Source organism: Hirundo rustica, chromosome 23 (genome assembly GCF_015227805.2).
Source record: "Hirundo rustica isolate bHirRus1 chromosome 23, bHirRus1.pri.v3, whole genome shotgun sequence".
NCBI classification, from domain to species: Eukaryota; Metazoa; Chordata; class Aves; order Passeriformes; family Hirundinidae; genus Hirundo; species Hirundo rustica.
In genome coordinates this window covers 1,953,983-1,968,455 of record NC_053472.1, presented here as the reverse complement: position 1 = coordinate 1,968,455, position 14,473 = coordinate 1,953,983, and the positions used below count along the sequence as shown (strand labels likewise).

Here is a 14,473-nt window from a genome sequence, read left to right as displayed (position 1 = left end):
TTGCTCGCGGCGGTGCTTTGCGACTTCATGATAGGAAAATGACGTTTTTAAGCAAAAAATCCCAGCACAGACTTAGTGCTCAGGAATATTCTGGGATCTGTGAAAAACACAGACTTCTGGCTCAAGAGCTGCTGGGTGCTCAGAGGCAGCTGCAGCTGCCACCACCTGAGGGGCAAAATTCAGATTAAATTCCGTTCTCGGAGATTTTCCCCATTTTTTCACTTTTCTGCGGCCTGATTTTCTGCCAAAAATTGTGCAGAAATCACCTTTTTTCCCCCCAGAAAACTGACCCCAGAAAATGCATTGTTAAGGAATGGCTCATTAAGGGACAGGGGGGAGAATTTCTCTGGTTTGGGGCACTCATTTCGGGGAAGAGTGCCTAATTCGGGGGTTGTTTTTGGGGAGTGTTGTCCATTTTGGGGCAAATTCAGTCATTTTGGAGGAAGTCACTTCTTTTGAGGAGAGTCACTCATTTCCAGAAGGACCAGTTTGGGACAGCATCCTTTGGGGGCATTTCACTCATTTTGGGGGAGAATTTTTGGGGAGTGCAGCTCCTTTTGGGGTGAGCACCCGTTTTGGGAGAGCATCACTCATTTCAGGGAGAGATCGGCCCCTTTTGTGTCATCATTTGATTCTGAGGAGCATTTTTGGAGACCATCACTCCTTTTGGGGTGAGCATCGCCCATTTTGGGGTTGTCTGTAACATTTTGGGGGAGAATAACTCATTTTCGGAGAACACAGCTCATTTTGGGGTATGCATCACTGTTTTGGGGGTCTATCATTCATTAGTGGTTAAAATCCCATTGAAGCTTCTTTGAGGGGGAAAACTTTCATTTTTAGTGGACCATTACTTTTGGAAGTGTAAATCTAATTTTCTCCACATCAATCAATTACCAATTTGGGTCCCTCCACCCACTTTGGGGGTAAATTAGTTTCATGAGGGGAGTTTTGCCCATTTCGGGGGGTTATTCCTGCATTTTGGGTCTTCTCCACTCAAAGGAAGAAGCTGCCATGAAAATACAGGTGCGACCCCTCATCTTGTAGCACTTTATAATAAATGGCCAGGAATTAATACTAAATTACAATGAATCCTTTATGAAATTACAGATTACATTCACGCCAGATCGGTATCCAAAAATAGGCATTTCTGCCCATTGCATCACTTGTGGGTTTTTTATCCCAGCTCTTGTTCAGGTTCTTTTATCAACTCTTCAAGAGCCAGGGAGGGGGGGAAAAAAAAGAAAAAAAAAAGGACAATATGGGCAAAAAGCCACCAAGAAAATGATCCTTCTCCTAGAATCTCACATTTAGAGCAGGAACCTGCAGAAGACAATTCCTTTATTTTTGCCCTGGTTTGCTTTTGCGTTTCCTCCCATGCCACATTTTAAGGCGAATACACCCTTTTGCTAGCATTTTAAAATAAAAAAAAAAACAACCCAAAATACAGGGTTTTTGGCAGCTGCCCTCCGCCACGGGGCTAAAGCTCCACCATCTTCCCATGTGGAGGGGCAATACCAGGGAGAAATCATCTTTTAAGCAACAATACTGAGTTTCCTTCCACCCAGGCGAGTCTTGGGGATCGCCATTCAGTTTGGGGTGAAATCTTGCATTTCCTTAAACCAATTTTTATTCCCCATTTTTAGCTAGCTCTGTGCCAAAATGCCTTGGAAAAGTTTTACTTTCGGCAGCCTTTGCCCCAACTCTGCGTCCAATCTCGGCCCTTAAGGACGAGAACGGGGTGAGTTGGTTTGGTTTTTTTTTCCAGATTCAGCAGAGGTTTTAGCACATAAATAAAAGGATTTGGAGGAATTTCCTCCCCTTTCCAGAGAGTTGTGTCCAGAGTCACCAAACAGCCGCAGCATTGGGGCCAAAGTTGGGAGGTTTGGGCAATCCCACGAGTCGAGCACCAAACCCTCCTCGGTGATAGCAGAATTTGCACTCGCTGATTATTTTCCTTCCCCCTCCACGCCAGTATTTATGCCTGTGAATGACCTTTCTGGGGGAAAAATCCAAAAAGCGTCGAGTCCCGGGGTGGGTTTGGCTTTTCTTCGCACCAAGAGATCCGAGGGATGGGCGCCGTGGCGCACCCGCCACCGCCCAACAGCATCCGCGGGGAAAGCACCTCCCCTAAAAAACGCTTTTTGCTTACCAAAAACTGAAGGGAAAAAGAAAAATAAAACCTGAAATAAAGGATTAATCTGGCCACAATATGTGCCTTGTAAACGTGCGTCCTTCGCTTCCGTGCGCTGCCGTGGGTGGTCCCCGCGCTCCTGCGGGAAGCCAGGGCCTCTGCCGGCGCCGCCAGTTTGCTTTTTTTTTTCCTCACTAATTTCTTCTTCTCGCCTGTTTTTTTGTTTGTTTGTTTGTTTGTTTGTTTTTTGCATTTCGGGGGGGAATTTTGTATCCGGTGCTGTCGATGATTTGGGAGGGTGCAGGAGGAGCTATTCCAGTGAGTCACTGTGGTCCAAACCAAGGTCAGCGCCAGGCGCTGCTGGGAGGCCACCAGGCTCTTCCTCCAGCTCTTCCTCCTCTTCCTCCTCCTCCTCCATCTCGTCCTCGTCCTCCTCATCCTCCTCCTCTTCCTCGGTGCCATCCAGGGAGTCCTCGTGGGCTGCCAGCATCGCCTGCTGCATGGCCATGGTGGCAGTGGCTGATGAGAGGGGTTGGAGGTTGTCCATGCTGAGCGAGCCTGGAATTCAAAGTACAGAAATAAGGAGACTCCTCAGCTAATACAGAAAGGACAAAAGAAATGCATAAACCAAGAATAAAGGGAAAAGCCTGGAGAGCTTCACCCATAGGGTGTCCCAACTCCCCCAGTCACTCCCCGAGGTTCAACCCTTAATTTTTTTAGCTAATGCCACATTAAATAACAAGAAACCTTAGCTCTGAGCAAGTAGATGCCCAGATTGGTTGGGCAGATCTTCTCTTCATCTTCTCTCAAGTCCTACCTTTCATCTCGTCTGGTCTATATTAATTTCTGCTCTCTTCACCTTCTCTTCATCTTCTCTCCTCACCTTCCTCATCTGTTCTTTGTTCATCATCTCTCTTCATCATCATCATCTTCTCTATTCTTCTCTTCATTTCCATCATCTATTGTTACCCTGTTTTTTCTGAGCCTTTTGATTTTCTTAAATGGAGTCAGATCTTTTTAGTTATTGTACAATATTAAGAGCAGTTTTCTACCTTTCTCACAGATGTAACATAAACAGATCCTTTGTTTTTCATTCTCTGTCCTTTGTTTGCGTATTTCTAACCTGAAAACAATTGTAACTGACAATTGGTCTGGCCACTGAGGCTGAGGGGTGGAAACCCCAAAAAGCCAATCTACTGCTAGACCCAGAAATGTATAAAAAGTAAAAAATAAACAAAGGGGCTCTCTTCTCTCGGCTCTCTCAGCTGGGAGCTGGATCGGAAGGACCTCTGCCTTGCGAAATCTCTTGTCTACGTGTGACTGTTTTGTGTGGCTCGGTGACAATCTCTTTCCTCTCTTCATCTCCCCTCTCCCCATCTTGTCTCAATCTGTCTCCTCATCTCCATCTCTCCACGTCTCCCCTCCCTCCCTTCCCCAGCTCCTCAGGAGATGGCCCAAGCCGTGCCCCACGGCGGGTGACCAACTGGAAGCACCTCCTTGCGTCGCCCACCTCGTGTGCTCCCCCACAGCTCCAGAAAGAAATCACCAAACTGAGGCCATCATTTAATGCCTGGCCACTCCTTCCTGGAAGAGCAGGGGCCACTGGGGCCCGTCCTTACCGTCAGGATTTGTCCCTGAATTGCCACCCTGCTGCTGCAGGACGCCGGCGGCGATGGAGTTGGGCCAGAACCGCTGCGTGGGCCGGTGCTGGGATTTGATTTTCTTGGCTTTGGGGGCTGGGTCCGGGTTGCTGGCATCGAGCATTGGCTGCAGGATGCGCCGCCGGGCGTTTATGAACCTTTCCACGGACAAGAGAGAACACTGGGATAAGCAAGAGCTGTTACACCAGCACCCAGTTAAAACAACATTACAGCGAATCAATGAGTTGCAATATATTAATAATAATACTTTAAGAAAGCAGCTTCATGGTTCAAAAAGCTGGTTTTGCTTTTGTTTTTTGTTTTTTAATTTGCCCGTGGCACATTATAGCTCTGCATTGATTTTTCCTGCAGAGTCGGGAGAGTGCTGCACATTGGATTTGCCAGGAGAGGGCACTGAGACCTCGCAAACCAGTGCTGACACTCAACACAACCGAGCTTCTCCCCCAGAAATCCCAGGGTCACAAAATCACAGAATGTGCTGAGTTGGAAGGACTCAACCAGGATCATTGTGCCCAGCTCCTGGCCCTGTGCAGGACGCCCCAAGGATCAGCCTTAACCACCCAAGTTACCTCCCCAAAAAAGCACTATACAGCACCAAAACAGGGTGGAAAAGATCCTAAAGCCAGCAAAATGTCTGCGTGGGCCATCTGCTCACCAGTTGTTGACTTGCAAGAGGGTCAGGTTGGTTTGGGCAGCAATTTGCCTCTTCTCATCCTCTGTGGGGTAGGGGTGCTGGGAAAAAAGAGAGATGAGGTAGCAAGACTACATCCCTGCATGCAAGATGTCACCCCTGAGTGAACAAGAATGAAACCTGCCTCCTTTTTTATTCCTTTTTTTCCTTTCTTTCCTTTTTTTTCCATTTTTTTCTTTTTTTTTTTTTTTTTCATTTTCTCACCCTAAATTTGGTGGCTTCCTGCATTTGCTGAACGCAAGATTGCAGGGTGGCATCCGAGATCACCAAGACTACATCCCTGCATGCAAGATGTCACCCCTGAGTGAACAAGAATGAAACCTGCCTCCTTTTTTATTCCTTTTTTTCCTTTCTTTCCTTTTTTTTCCATTTTTTTCTTTTTTTTTTTTTTCATTTTCTCACCCTAAATTTGGTGGCTTCCTGCATTTGCTGAACGCAAGATCGTAGGGTGGCATCCGAGATCACCAAGACTTCCTCGGGTGCACTTAGGGCTTTTCCAAGGCTTTCCATCAAATGCTCTCCTTGAAGGAAAATATCCTTGGGGTTTTCCAGTGATGGTTGTTGGTAAACATGAGATTTGGGCTTCAAAACCCACAATGCTTATTGTCAGAGGCACCAATAAAGCACCCTGAAACATCTGCACTGGGAACCGCCGGCACCGAAAGCTTCGGCAGCCTCCTTCCAACTGTGCTGAAATGCTCTTTTCCCACTCCAGAAATGAAATTAGTATCAAGCCAGCCCCACGCGCCGTGTTTTGGAGCCCCAAGCCAGTGACAATCACCATGACTTGTTTTTCAGCTGCTAGTCCCCAAAACTGTGACTTCCGTGACAAAACCACCCAAAGTCAACGCACACTAAGGACTCGCTTCCCACTGGGGCCTCAGTGGTTAAAAATGGCACTTTTTTGGGGGCAGAAATATCCCTCTTTTGGTATATTATTTCCAACACCTTTTCTTCCTGCTGCTCCAGAACTTCCAGTAAAATGATGAGCAGTTTTGGTTAAAAAACCGCATCATCTCCGACGCCAGATGGAGAAGTCTCATGGGGAAGCCAAAATTTCTTCTGACCACGAGGACCAGGCTGAGATCAAAGGTCCAACCATCCAGCAGAAGAATTTCTTTTGGTTTTTCAATTCAGGTTTGGAAATCTTGAGCTATGCGGTTCTCCTGGCACCTGGCAGAAAATTGCTTTGCAGTTTCTGGTCTTCTGAGTCCTTTTTGGGCCTGCAAATCCACAGTTGGGTCCTCCAGAAACACAGGAGATGCACGACACAGCAGCGCTCTTCTCCTCATTGCAGTAAATCCAGAATTTTCCATTTAAAAAAAAAAAAAAAAAAAAAAGAGGCCGGGAAGTTCCCAACCTGCTGCTGCTTCATGTCCTGGCTGATTTTTCCACAAGTTGCTCCTTGGAGCTTTTACCTTCTGCTTTACTGACGCCTTGGGGATCTCCCACCACTCCGTCTTCCTGGAGAGCCAGTCTTTGCAACCGGTTTCCAAGTGATTCCTTGCCTGAATTATGCAGGGAAAATGTGGGATTTTGGGGCTTTTTGCCCTTCTCCCAGCCCTGCTGCCGAGAGAGAACTCTTCATGCACCTAAATATCCAGTTTGCATCTAAGCTCCCTCTGCCTTCCACCTCCAGTCTCCCCCAAAACGAGGTGATTTTGCAATTCTGTGTTTTGACTGATGGCTGATGTGCTACAGCCCTACCTGTGAGCAGCTCTCACATTCCAGCTTGCTGGAAAAGGATAATTTGGAGCTGCAAACTGAAAAAGAAATGCAGTTTTTTCAACAGTATTTTGCCATCTTCAAAAGTCACGGGAGTCCCCTTCTAGATTTGGGCGCTTCTTCCTGCCTCCAGGGAATATTTCTTCCCACCTGCAGTGACAATGCTCAGTCCCAAAATGCTCCCCCAAAATACAAACCACTTTGCACTCCCAAACACAAATTCAGACAAACCACCACCTGGGTTTGAGAATTTCTGGACCTTTTTGTCCTCCTCCCCCCATCCTGCAGGGCGTTTTGGCGGCTGCGGCGCTCACCATGAGATGCTGGAAGAGCCATGAGCGCATGATGTTGGTGGCGTGTTTGGGCAGGACGCCCCGTTTGTTCTTGGACTTCTTGTCCTCACCGTCAAGGAGGGAGGTGAGATCCAGGTTCACCTGTCAGGGGAAAAAGGAACGGGGAGAGAATTGGTTGAAAATGGTGACGGGCAGCCCAAAAAAATGAGCAAAGCCAACCCAAAATGGGAGTGGGATGTGTGAAAAAGAACTGGAACTTATAGGAGCTTCCAAAACCCGTTTCCTGCTCCACCAAATCTGCATAAATGCAGATTTTCTTCCAGGATCTGCATCTTTTATCTCAATTTTTTTTTTTCTGTCAATACTTTGCAAGGGGTAGTGGTACTGTTGGGGGGTGTGGTGATGATGCCATGACCAATTTCAATATTTCAGTGTGTGCTTTAAGAGGAAAGCACTGAAAAAATAAAGTAAAAAAAAAACAAACCACCAAACCTAAACCTCACAAAAAGACGATTTTATCAACAGAAAATTAAAAAAACCCTGCCACTCCCCAACCCCTTGCAAACCCATGCTCCTCACCCAGCTGATTTCCACCACAAGGAGGGAGATTGGCTCATTGAGCCAAAATTTGCTTTTTGCCCCCCAGAAATTAAAAAGAAGCATCTTGCTGCAAGAGAAGTTTTAATGAGGATTCAGGAACTGAACTGAAATCTAAGCACTTGAGTTAAAAAGGGATTTTTTTTTTTTTTTTTTTTTTCTTCCCCAAGTCTTCATCAAAACACTTCTCCTGGATGAATTAAACATCAGGCCAGCAGGTCCCTGTGATTCCCCGGGGCTCCAGCTGAATAAATCATGCCAGTGGCACAGGAAGAGCATCCGAAGGTGCTTGTCCAGGCTCTCTCCCTGCCCCAATATTCCCTGTGCACATGTTTTCCCCACCACAGAGGGGTTTGCTGCAAGATTTAAACCTGCGATGGAGAGGTATTATAGAAAGAAAATTTCGAAGCACTGCACGGGCAGAAAAACCTGCCAGGGAGATGCCACCCCTTTCCAAAATGCTGTTTATTGATTGCTTTGAAAGAGGCTCCTGCAATTAAAATGGGGCATTTCAGAAATAATGGGGGTGAATTTCTGCTGCTCTGCCCCCAGGAAGCTGTGTTGCAGAAATTGATGGGGTTTTTTTCTTTCCAGGTTCCTGGGGAATAGGGGTTGGGAAGAGCTCATGGACAAGTTGTGCTAACAAATCCAGCTCTGCTCCAAATCATTGTCTCACTGCAAGAATGCAGGGATCATTGCATAACTCATTGCAGTGTCAAGGAAAAAAAAAAAAAAGGAATAAAACCAGAGCAAATGGCTGAAAAATATCTCCAAATTCAGAAAGGAAGACCTAAAAATGAGCCTTTCCCACAAGTGCCATGATTGTTGTGCTGGAAAGGCAATGCCAGTGATCCCAGATCTATAATATATCAGCAATAATAACTCTCCTCTCCTCTCCTCTCCTCTCCTCTCCTCTCCTCTCCTCTCCTCTCCTCTCCTCTCCTCTCCTCTCCTCTCCTCTCCTCTCCTCTCCTCTCCTCTCCTCTCCTCTCCTCTCCTCTCCTCTCCTCTCCTCTCCTCTCCTCTCCTCTCCTCTCCTCTCCTCTCCTCTCCTCTCCAATAATTAATATAGAGTTTAGAATATGCAATATGTACAATACACAGTATATAATAAAACATACAGAATAAAATAGAAAACAGAATGTTCTATCACACATTACAAACAACAGATACTGTGACACGCTGTATATTGGACGAAATCATGTTATTAAAATACATTACTATTATATGCCGTAATATTTTATAACGATAACAAAAGCATTGTTACAACTTCTGAGGTCACTGCTATAATTTGTTAGGTACCCCAAAGGCGCCTGGCAGACGGGTTTAATCGACGTTTCTTGCTAATTAAAAATTCAGGATACCCCAAGGACGGAATTTACGGAGAAATGAGGGGGGATTCTGCCCGCTGCAGCGCAAAGTTTTGGCTAAACCTCAAGGTGGGAAGGCCTTACCTGGGCATTGGGGATCTGCAGGGCACCAGGGGTGATGGCTTGGGCGAGCACCTGGCCCTGCGACGTCACCATCGTCACGGGCTGGTACAAGGCTCCACCTATGGAGAAAAAAGACCCAAACGTGGGGGCAGCAAAACCCCCAAATTTCCAGCTGCCCACCGCCTCCCCTGCGGTGCCTACCTGGCACGGCGGGCGAGCTGCTGCCGGTGCCCATGGCCAGGTTGCCTGGGGGCAGAGTGGCCGCGGGCACCACGATGCCCGGAGGGGGGTTGGACGCCGGCGGCAGCGCTGCCGGAGAGCTCTGCAGCATCTCCTGCGCGGAAGAAAATGGCAAAAATGTCAAAAGGAAAAAAAAAAAAAAATGCAATCAAAAAAACGTCACGTGAATTTTAGCATGAGTTTTCTCTTTTTCCCCCCCTCTCTCTACGGTTTTGTTTTTATTTTGGCGGTTTGACGGGGAAAATCACAGAAAATGTGATTTGTCCGGTTTGTTGCAATTGCAAAAAAAAAAAAGATGGAAATGTAAGGAGAATAGAATAGAATAGAATAGAATAGAATAGAATAGAATAGAACAGAACAGAACAGAATAGAATCGAATAGAATAGAACAGAATAGAATAGAATAGAATAGAATAGAATAGAATAGAATAGAACAGAACAGAACAGAATAGAATCGAATAGAACAGAACAGAACAGAATAGAATAGAATAGAATAGAATAGAATAGAATAGAATAGAACAGAATAGAATAGAATAGAATTATGTTATATTATATTATATTATATTATATTATATTATATTATATTATGTTATATTATATTACATTATATTTTATTACATTATATTACATTATATCATATCACTTCATATCATATCACTTCATATCATGTCATATCTCATATATAATATAATATAATATAATATAATATAATATAATATAATATAATAATCTGAAAAGCCCACATTTAGTGTCTTTCCCAAACTTGTTTTCTTTGAGCAGTCACTCTTTCCCATTTAAAAAAAAAATGAAAGGGGGAAGAAACAAAAGATCACGAGGGACCAAAAGGAATTCCTTTTATCTTTTCCTTTCCAGACATTTCTATTTTTTTGGTGCCCTGACTGGGACTGGATGATGCAGCCTTTGCTGAAATGCAGGGTGAGCACCTTAGAGTAAAATAATGAAGTTAATAATTATATAACCCCATTGATATCATTCCTTGCAGCCTTAAGCTAATTTCTTGCAAAAATGGGCAAATTTGTGAGCCAAAAGCTGTAATTTCACTTTAACACCCATCTCTGGAGCAACCACCGAAAGACCCCAAACGGGATGATTATTTGATTATTTATTTTAATATTTAAATTTAATGTTTAATATTTAAATGACTAAATAATAATATTTAAATGTCAATTTGAGTATTTAATGTGACATTTTGGGAAGGGAAGAGTGCCACAACTGAGGGTACGGGGGGAATACAGCGCAATGGACCCCAAGCTTCCACATGGGCAGGATCTTGCAAATAATATTGGTAATATCAATAAAATTATCATTTTAAAATAAACCCAAGATAACTACATCTCTCTAATTCACCCAGCTGGAATGGAAATAAAACGGCACTTAGTTTTTTTGTCCCTTTTCTACTGACTTTCCCATTCTGCATCATTTCCCTGGTGTCCAGCTGGTTCTCAAGTGTTGCACATAACGTCAACAAAGGGGATGTTTTTTCCACCTTTTAATTCATTTTTCCTAGATTTTGACGCATTTCTTCAAGAACCCTATTACTTGGGTGAAAAAAAGGGGACTTCCCCGCATTAGTGACGCGCCATGACACCGGAAAAGGCGACCATGCAAATGGGATCAGGGTGGGACGAGCTGCAGCTGACGGAACCCCAGAGACGGAATGGGAACGCACCCAACCCACTCCTGTCACATCAAGGCCTGGCTGCGCTGTTCCACGGGGAGCTGGGGTGCTCCGTGTCCCCACTGATGCATTTCCCTATTGCTGCTGGGGGAAACCTGAGGTCTGTTCCTTTTTTCCCCTTCTCCCCATAGCGCCCACGCAACTTTTCCCCCATCGACCACCACTGCCTCGCCTGTGCCATCATTCTCAATAAATTTCATGCTTTTGCTGTTAAAACCCCCTTATGGCACTTTCACCTCCTGTGATCCCATTTCCAAAAGGTTGGACTCAATGCCTCTGCCACAAGTTACATTTGTTATTTTGCTTATCCGGAATTTTTGCTGCAATTGCTGTGAATTTTTCATTCACTTCCCAGACATTCCTTTCCGCAGCTGAATTAATTTTAAAAATGCAAATGTGACTGTAAAATACTTGTACTTTTTTTTTTTTTTTTTTTTTTTTTTAGCATTCCTTCCCCACCTCCAGTCTTCTGGGGGATGTAGTTTTCAGTGTGGGAAATGAGTATTTCTCAGGATATAGAGAGCAAAAATCAGTCTCTTTTGCACACTCTTGGATTTGGCCTTGGCAAAGGATCTGGCTGGTAAAAATGGTGGAAATATTCATAAAAAACCAAATGTGGTCCAGGAGAACACAAAAAAGCAGCTGGACACGGCCAAACGCAAGCAGAAGTTCGGAGCAGCTTGAAGATCTCTAGCTTTCCTTCCCTGCCTTGTTTTTCCATGATTCTTCCTAAAGAAGGGCATCCAGAATACTGTTTTTGGAAGAGCGTTGGGAAGAAGCAATTTGGAATATCAGAAAATGGGAACAAGAAACTGCTGTTTCCAGATACAGTGGTCAAAGCCATTTTCAACAGTATTTTGCCATGAAAAAAAATTGCCTTTGTTTTTGTGGTGTAGAGGAAAACTCTCCCAAAAAACCATCTCACTGGTGTCCAAAAAAACAGAAGATTGGTAATTAGAAAGAGCTATTAAAGGAATTCATGGTCCTTCTGCAACAGAACTGTGAAACCAATATGACCCAATGGAAGTGGAGGATCCTCCTTCAAATAAATATAGAGATATCTCCAAGAAGATTTAAAAATATATATATATTGCATACAAATTACCTCAGATTGCAAATGTCAGCCAAATTCTGTTAGGCTTGGCAGTTTCGCCGCAGTGGAAAATATTTTATATTTTTTATATTTGATATTTTGAGACTCAAGGAAGTTCATAGAATCACAGAATGGTTTGGGTTGGAAGGGACCTTAAAGCTTGTCTTGCATCACCCCCTGCCATGGGCAGGGACAACTTCCACCATCCCAGGTTGTTCCAAGCCCTGTCCAACCTGGCCTTGGAAATTTCCAGGGATCCAGGGGCAGCCACAGCTTCTCTGGGCACCCTGTGCTGGTGCTGCATCCCCCTCAAGCTGAAATGCTTTTGGCATTTTTGAAATCCAAGTGTGAAAAAAGAAATGCATCACTAGGTGTCTCTGCAGACCCACATCTCGGCACTGACCAACAGCAAAACATGATTTCCCTGAATTAAAAGTCACTTCAATGAAGAAAAAGATCTGGGACATGACACAAAAACCCCTCTTTCTTACAATAAGGAAAATGTCCAAGTACCAAATTGTAAGAAAGTGCTAAAATGCAGTGCTACTTGAGCTGCTTGTCCTTGCCCTTGTGCTTTATGACACAGACATTCATTTTGGGGTGGTACAAAATGTGTGAAAATGTCTGTGTCATCCTAACTCTGAAAATTACTTGTGCTGGCAGAAATCAGGATCAGCTGAAGAAAAAAAAAGAGACCCATGGTTTGCCAAGAAAGAGGTGGCCAAACTCAGAGCCATGTAAGATCATGCATAAGTCTCCTTTGTGAATGGATGGGTGGACGGGGACGAGAAAAAAGTTGGCTTTAAATCAAGAGAAATCCCAGGGCTGATCACAGGGCAAACTTGGATAAATTAGGATCTGTACAGAGGAGCACTTCATCGAGTTCCACCAAACCAGCTGTCCACCTCCAGCCACCGGCAGTGGAGGGTGTCCCTGCCCATGGCAGGGTGTTGGAACAAGATGGGCTTTAAGGTCCCTTCCAACCCACACCAGACTGTGATTCTGTGGAGAAGTAACCTGAGAAGAAGAAATGCCATGCTGAAAATGCCCATTCAAGCACTGCCATTCTGAGGAGACTCAGAGGTGTCCTTATCACTCTCTACAACTTCCTGAAGGGTGGCTGTGGTCAGCTGGGGGTTGGCCTCTTTCTTCAGGCAACAACGGACAGAACAAGAGGACACAGTCTCAAGCTGCGACAAGGGAGATGTAGGCTGGATATTAGGAAAAAGTTTTTCACTGGAAGAGTGATAAAGTACTGGAATGGCTTGCCTGGGGAGGTGGTGGAGTCACCATCCCTAGAAGTGTTAAAAAAAAGACTGGATGTCGCACTTGGTGTCATGGTCTAATTGAGGTATTAGAGATGGGTTGGACTCGATGACCTTGAAGGTCTCTTCCAACCTAAAAATTCTGCGATTCTGTGATTCTGTGATTCTGTGATTCTGTGATTCTGGGATTCTGAAACAAGAGCTGAAAAATACAAAATTTGATCCCATTTAAATGTGCCTGGCAGCGCTGTGGTTCCCAGTGTGATCGGGGTTGCAACTGGTTTTTTTTTTTCTTGCAAGTGGAGAGCAATGAGATCCCCTTTGATGTTGAAGGAGAGCTGAAGTTCAGCATTGATTTAAATTGGTTTCCTCCCTCTTCCATGAAAGAAGGACCTCCCCTCTCCCACCCTGGTCAGAAAAAGCTAAAAAAAATCCTCATTAAGTAAAGGGAGGGGGCTACAAAGGGCCCAGTGAGGACTTGAGGTAGAGGAATGAAGCCAAGTGAAAAGCAACCAACAAAAACAGAAGAGGAATCGCTTGGCGGACCTGCAGGACAAAGAGGGGTTGACTCAATCACAAGACAAAGCACAAAATGAGGAAGCAATGGAGAAAAGAGGGTGCAAAAATCTTTGTGAAGTAATTAAAGTTCAGGGAATACCCATCACATGGGAGAACCCCATGCTTGTCACCCAAACTCGGCCAACACCAGGAATCATCTCTGGACCTGGCGACATGAGAAGACCTCAGCAACAGTCAAAACACCTTGTCTGAGTGTTCTCTCATCTTCCCATCATCTCAGGCACTTGGCATCTCCAAAATTTCCTGCATTTTCCATCTTAGAAGGTAGAAATAGCAGCAGGCCAAGGACCATACACCAGGGAAATCCAACAGATTGTCCTATGGTGACATTTTGATAGGCCCAGACATTGTTTCCCCAGTTTCGGTTGATATCCTTGTTGTTGTGTGTCCATAATTTTTTTAAACATATCCTGTGGTAAAAATCTTAGCCAAAACCTGAAATATTTCACTTTCATGACAAATTTGGTTTATCTCTTCACAAAATGATTGACACTCCTTCCAAACCCTAAGAAAACTTATTTGCTAAGAAACCTCCTTCATTGATACTAATTGCATTTCATGATGTAGATTTTTTTGAAATCCTAAATTAACAGCCCATTTGCCCTTGCACCTCCCATCAGCATGAAGCCAACAGGCCGATAATTAGAGAAATCACCCCACTTCCCATTTTTTAAACAACAGTCCCATGATTTTTCATCTCTCTGGAGCATCCTTAGCCTCTAAAGCTCAACTGATGGGTATGGAGTATTTCCACCCCTTTTTATCCATGCAAACTCAAGTACACTCCATGAGTTGAAGTACTCAGACACTTGACAGGGCATAGTTGGACACAGAAAATATTTGCCATTGTATTGTCACCGGTCTGTCATCCTTATCCCAGGAGCAGATGAGATGGTGGCTCTTTCGAGGTCCATTACCGTGAATATTTCAGCTCCACCTGCTGAAAATCCCTCAGTGGCTGAGCCAACATTTTCCCTCCAGCTGGGTCTTTCCTGGGTGTGTTCCCATTTATTTTCACAACTGCCTTCAAATCCTCGCTTGAATTCCTCAACTTTCAAATCTGGCCC

General features: G+C 44.6%; 1 protein-coding gene across 5 annotated transcripts in view; it reads right to left on the bottom strand.

Annotated features, from left to right (window-relative positions):
• Positions 1-1,118: 1,118 nt before the first annotated feature.
• PKNOX2 (PBX/knotted 1 homeobox 2) overlaps positions 1,119-14,473 on the bottom strand; it is a 91,700-nt gene continuing 78,345 nt past the window's right edge. For all 5 annotated transcript variants that reach the window (XM_040085258.2, XM_040085256.2, XM_040085261.2 and 2 more), the window contains 6 exons: positions 8,733-8,865; positions 8,553-8,650; positions 6,523-6,642; positions 4,448-4,524; positions 3,751-3,929; positions 1,119-2,689 (listed from right to left, as the gene is read on the bottom strand). In XM_040085258.2, coding sequence (XP_039941192.1) covers positions 2,442-2,689; positions 3,751-3,929; positions 4,448-4,524; positions 6,523-6,642; positions 8,553-8,650; positions 8,733-8,865 — 855 coding nt within the window. In that variant the 3' untranslated portion in view covers positions 1,119-2,441. The remainder of the gene's footprint in view (positions 2,690-3,750; positions 3,930-4,447; positions 4,525-6,522; positions 6,643-8,552; positions 8,651-8,732; positions 8,866-14,473) is intronic.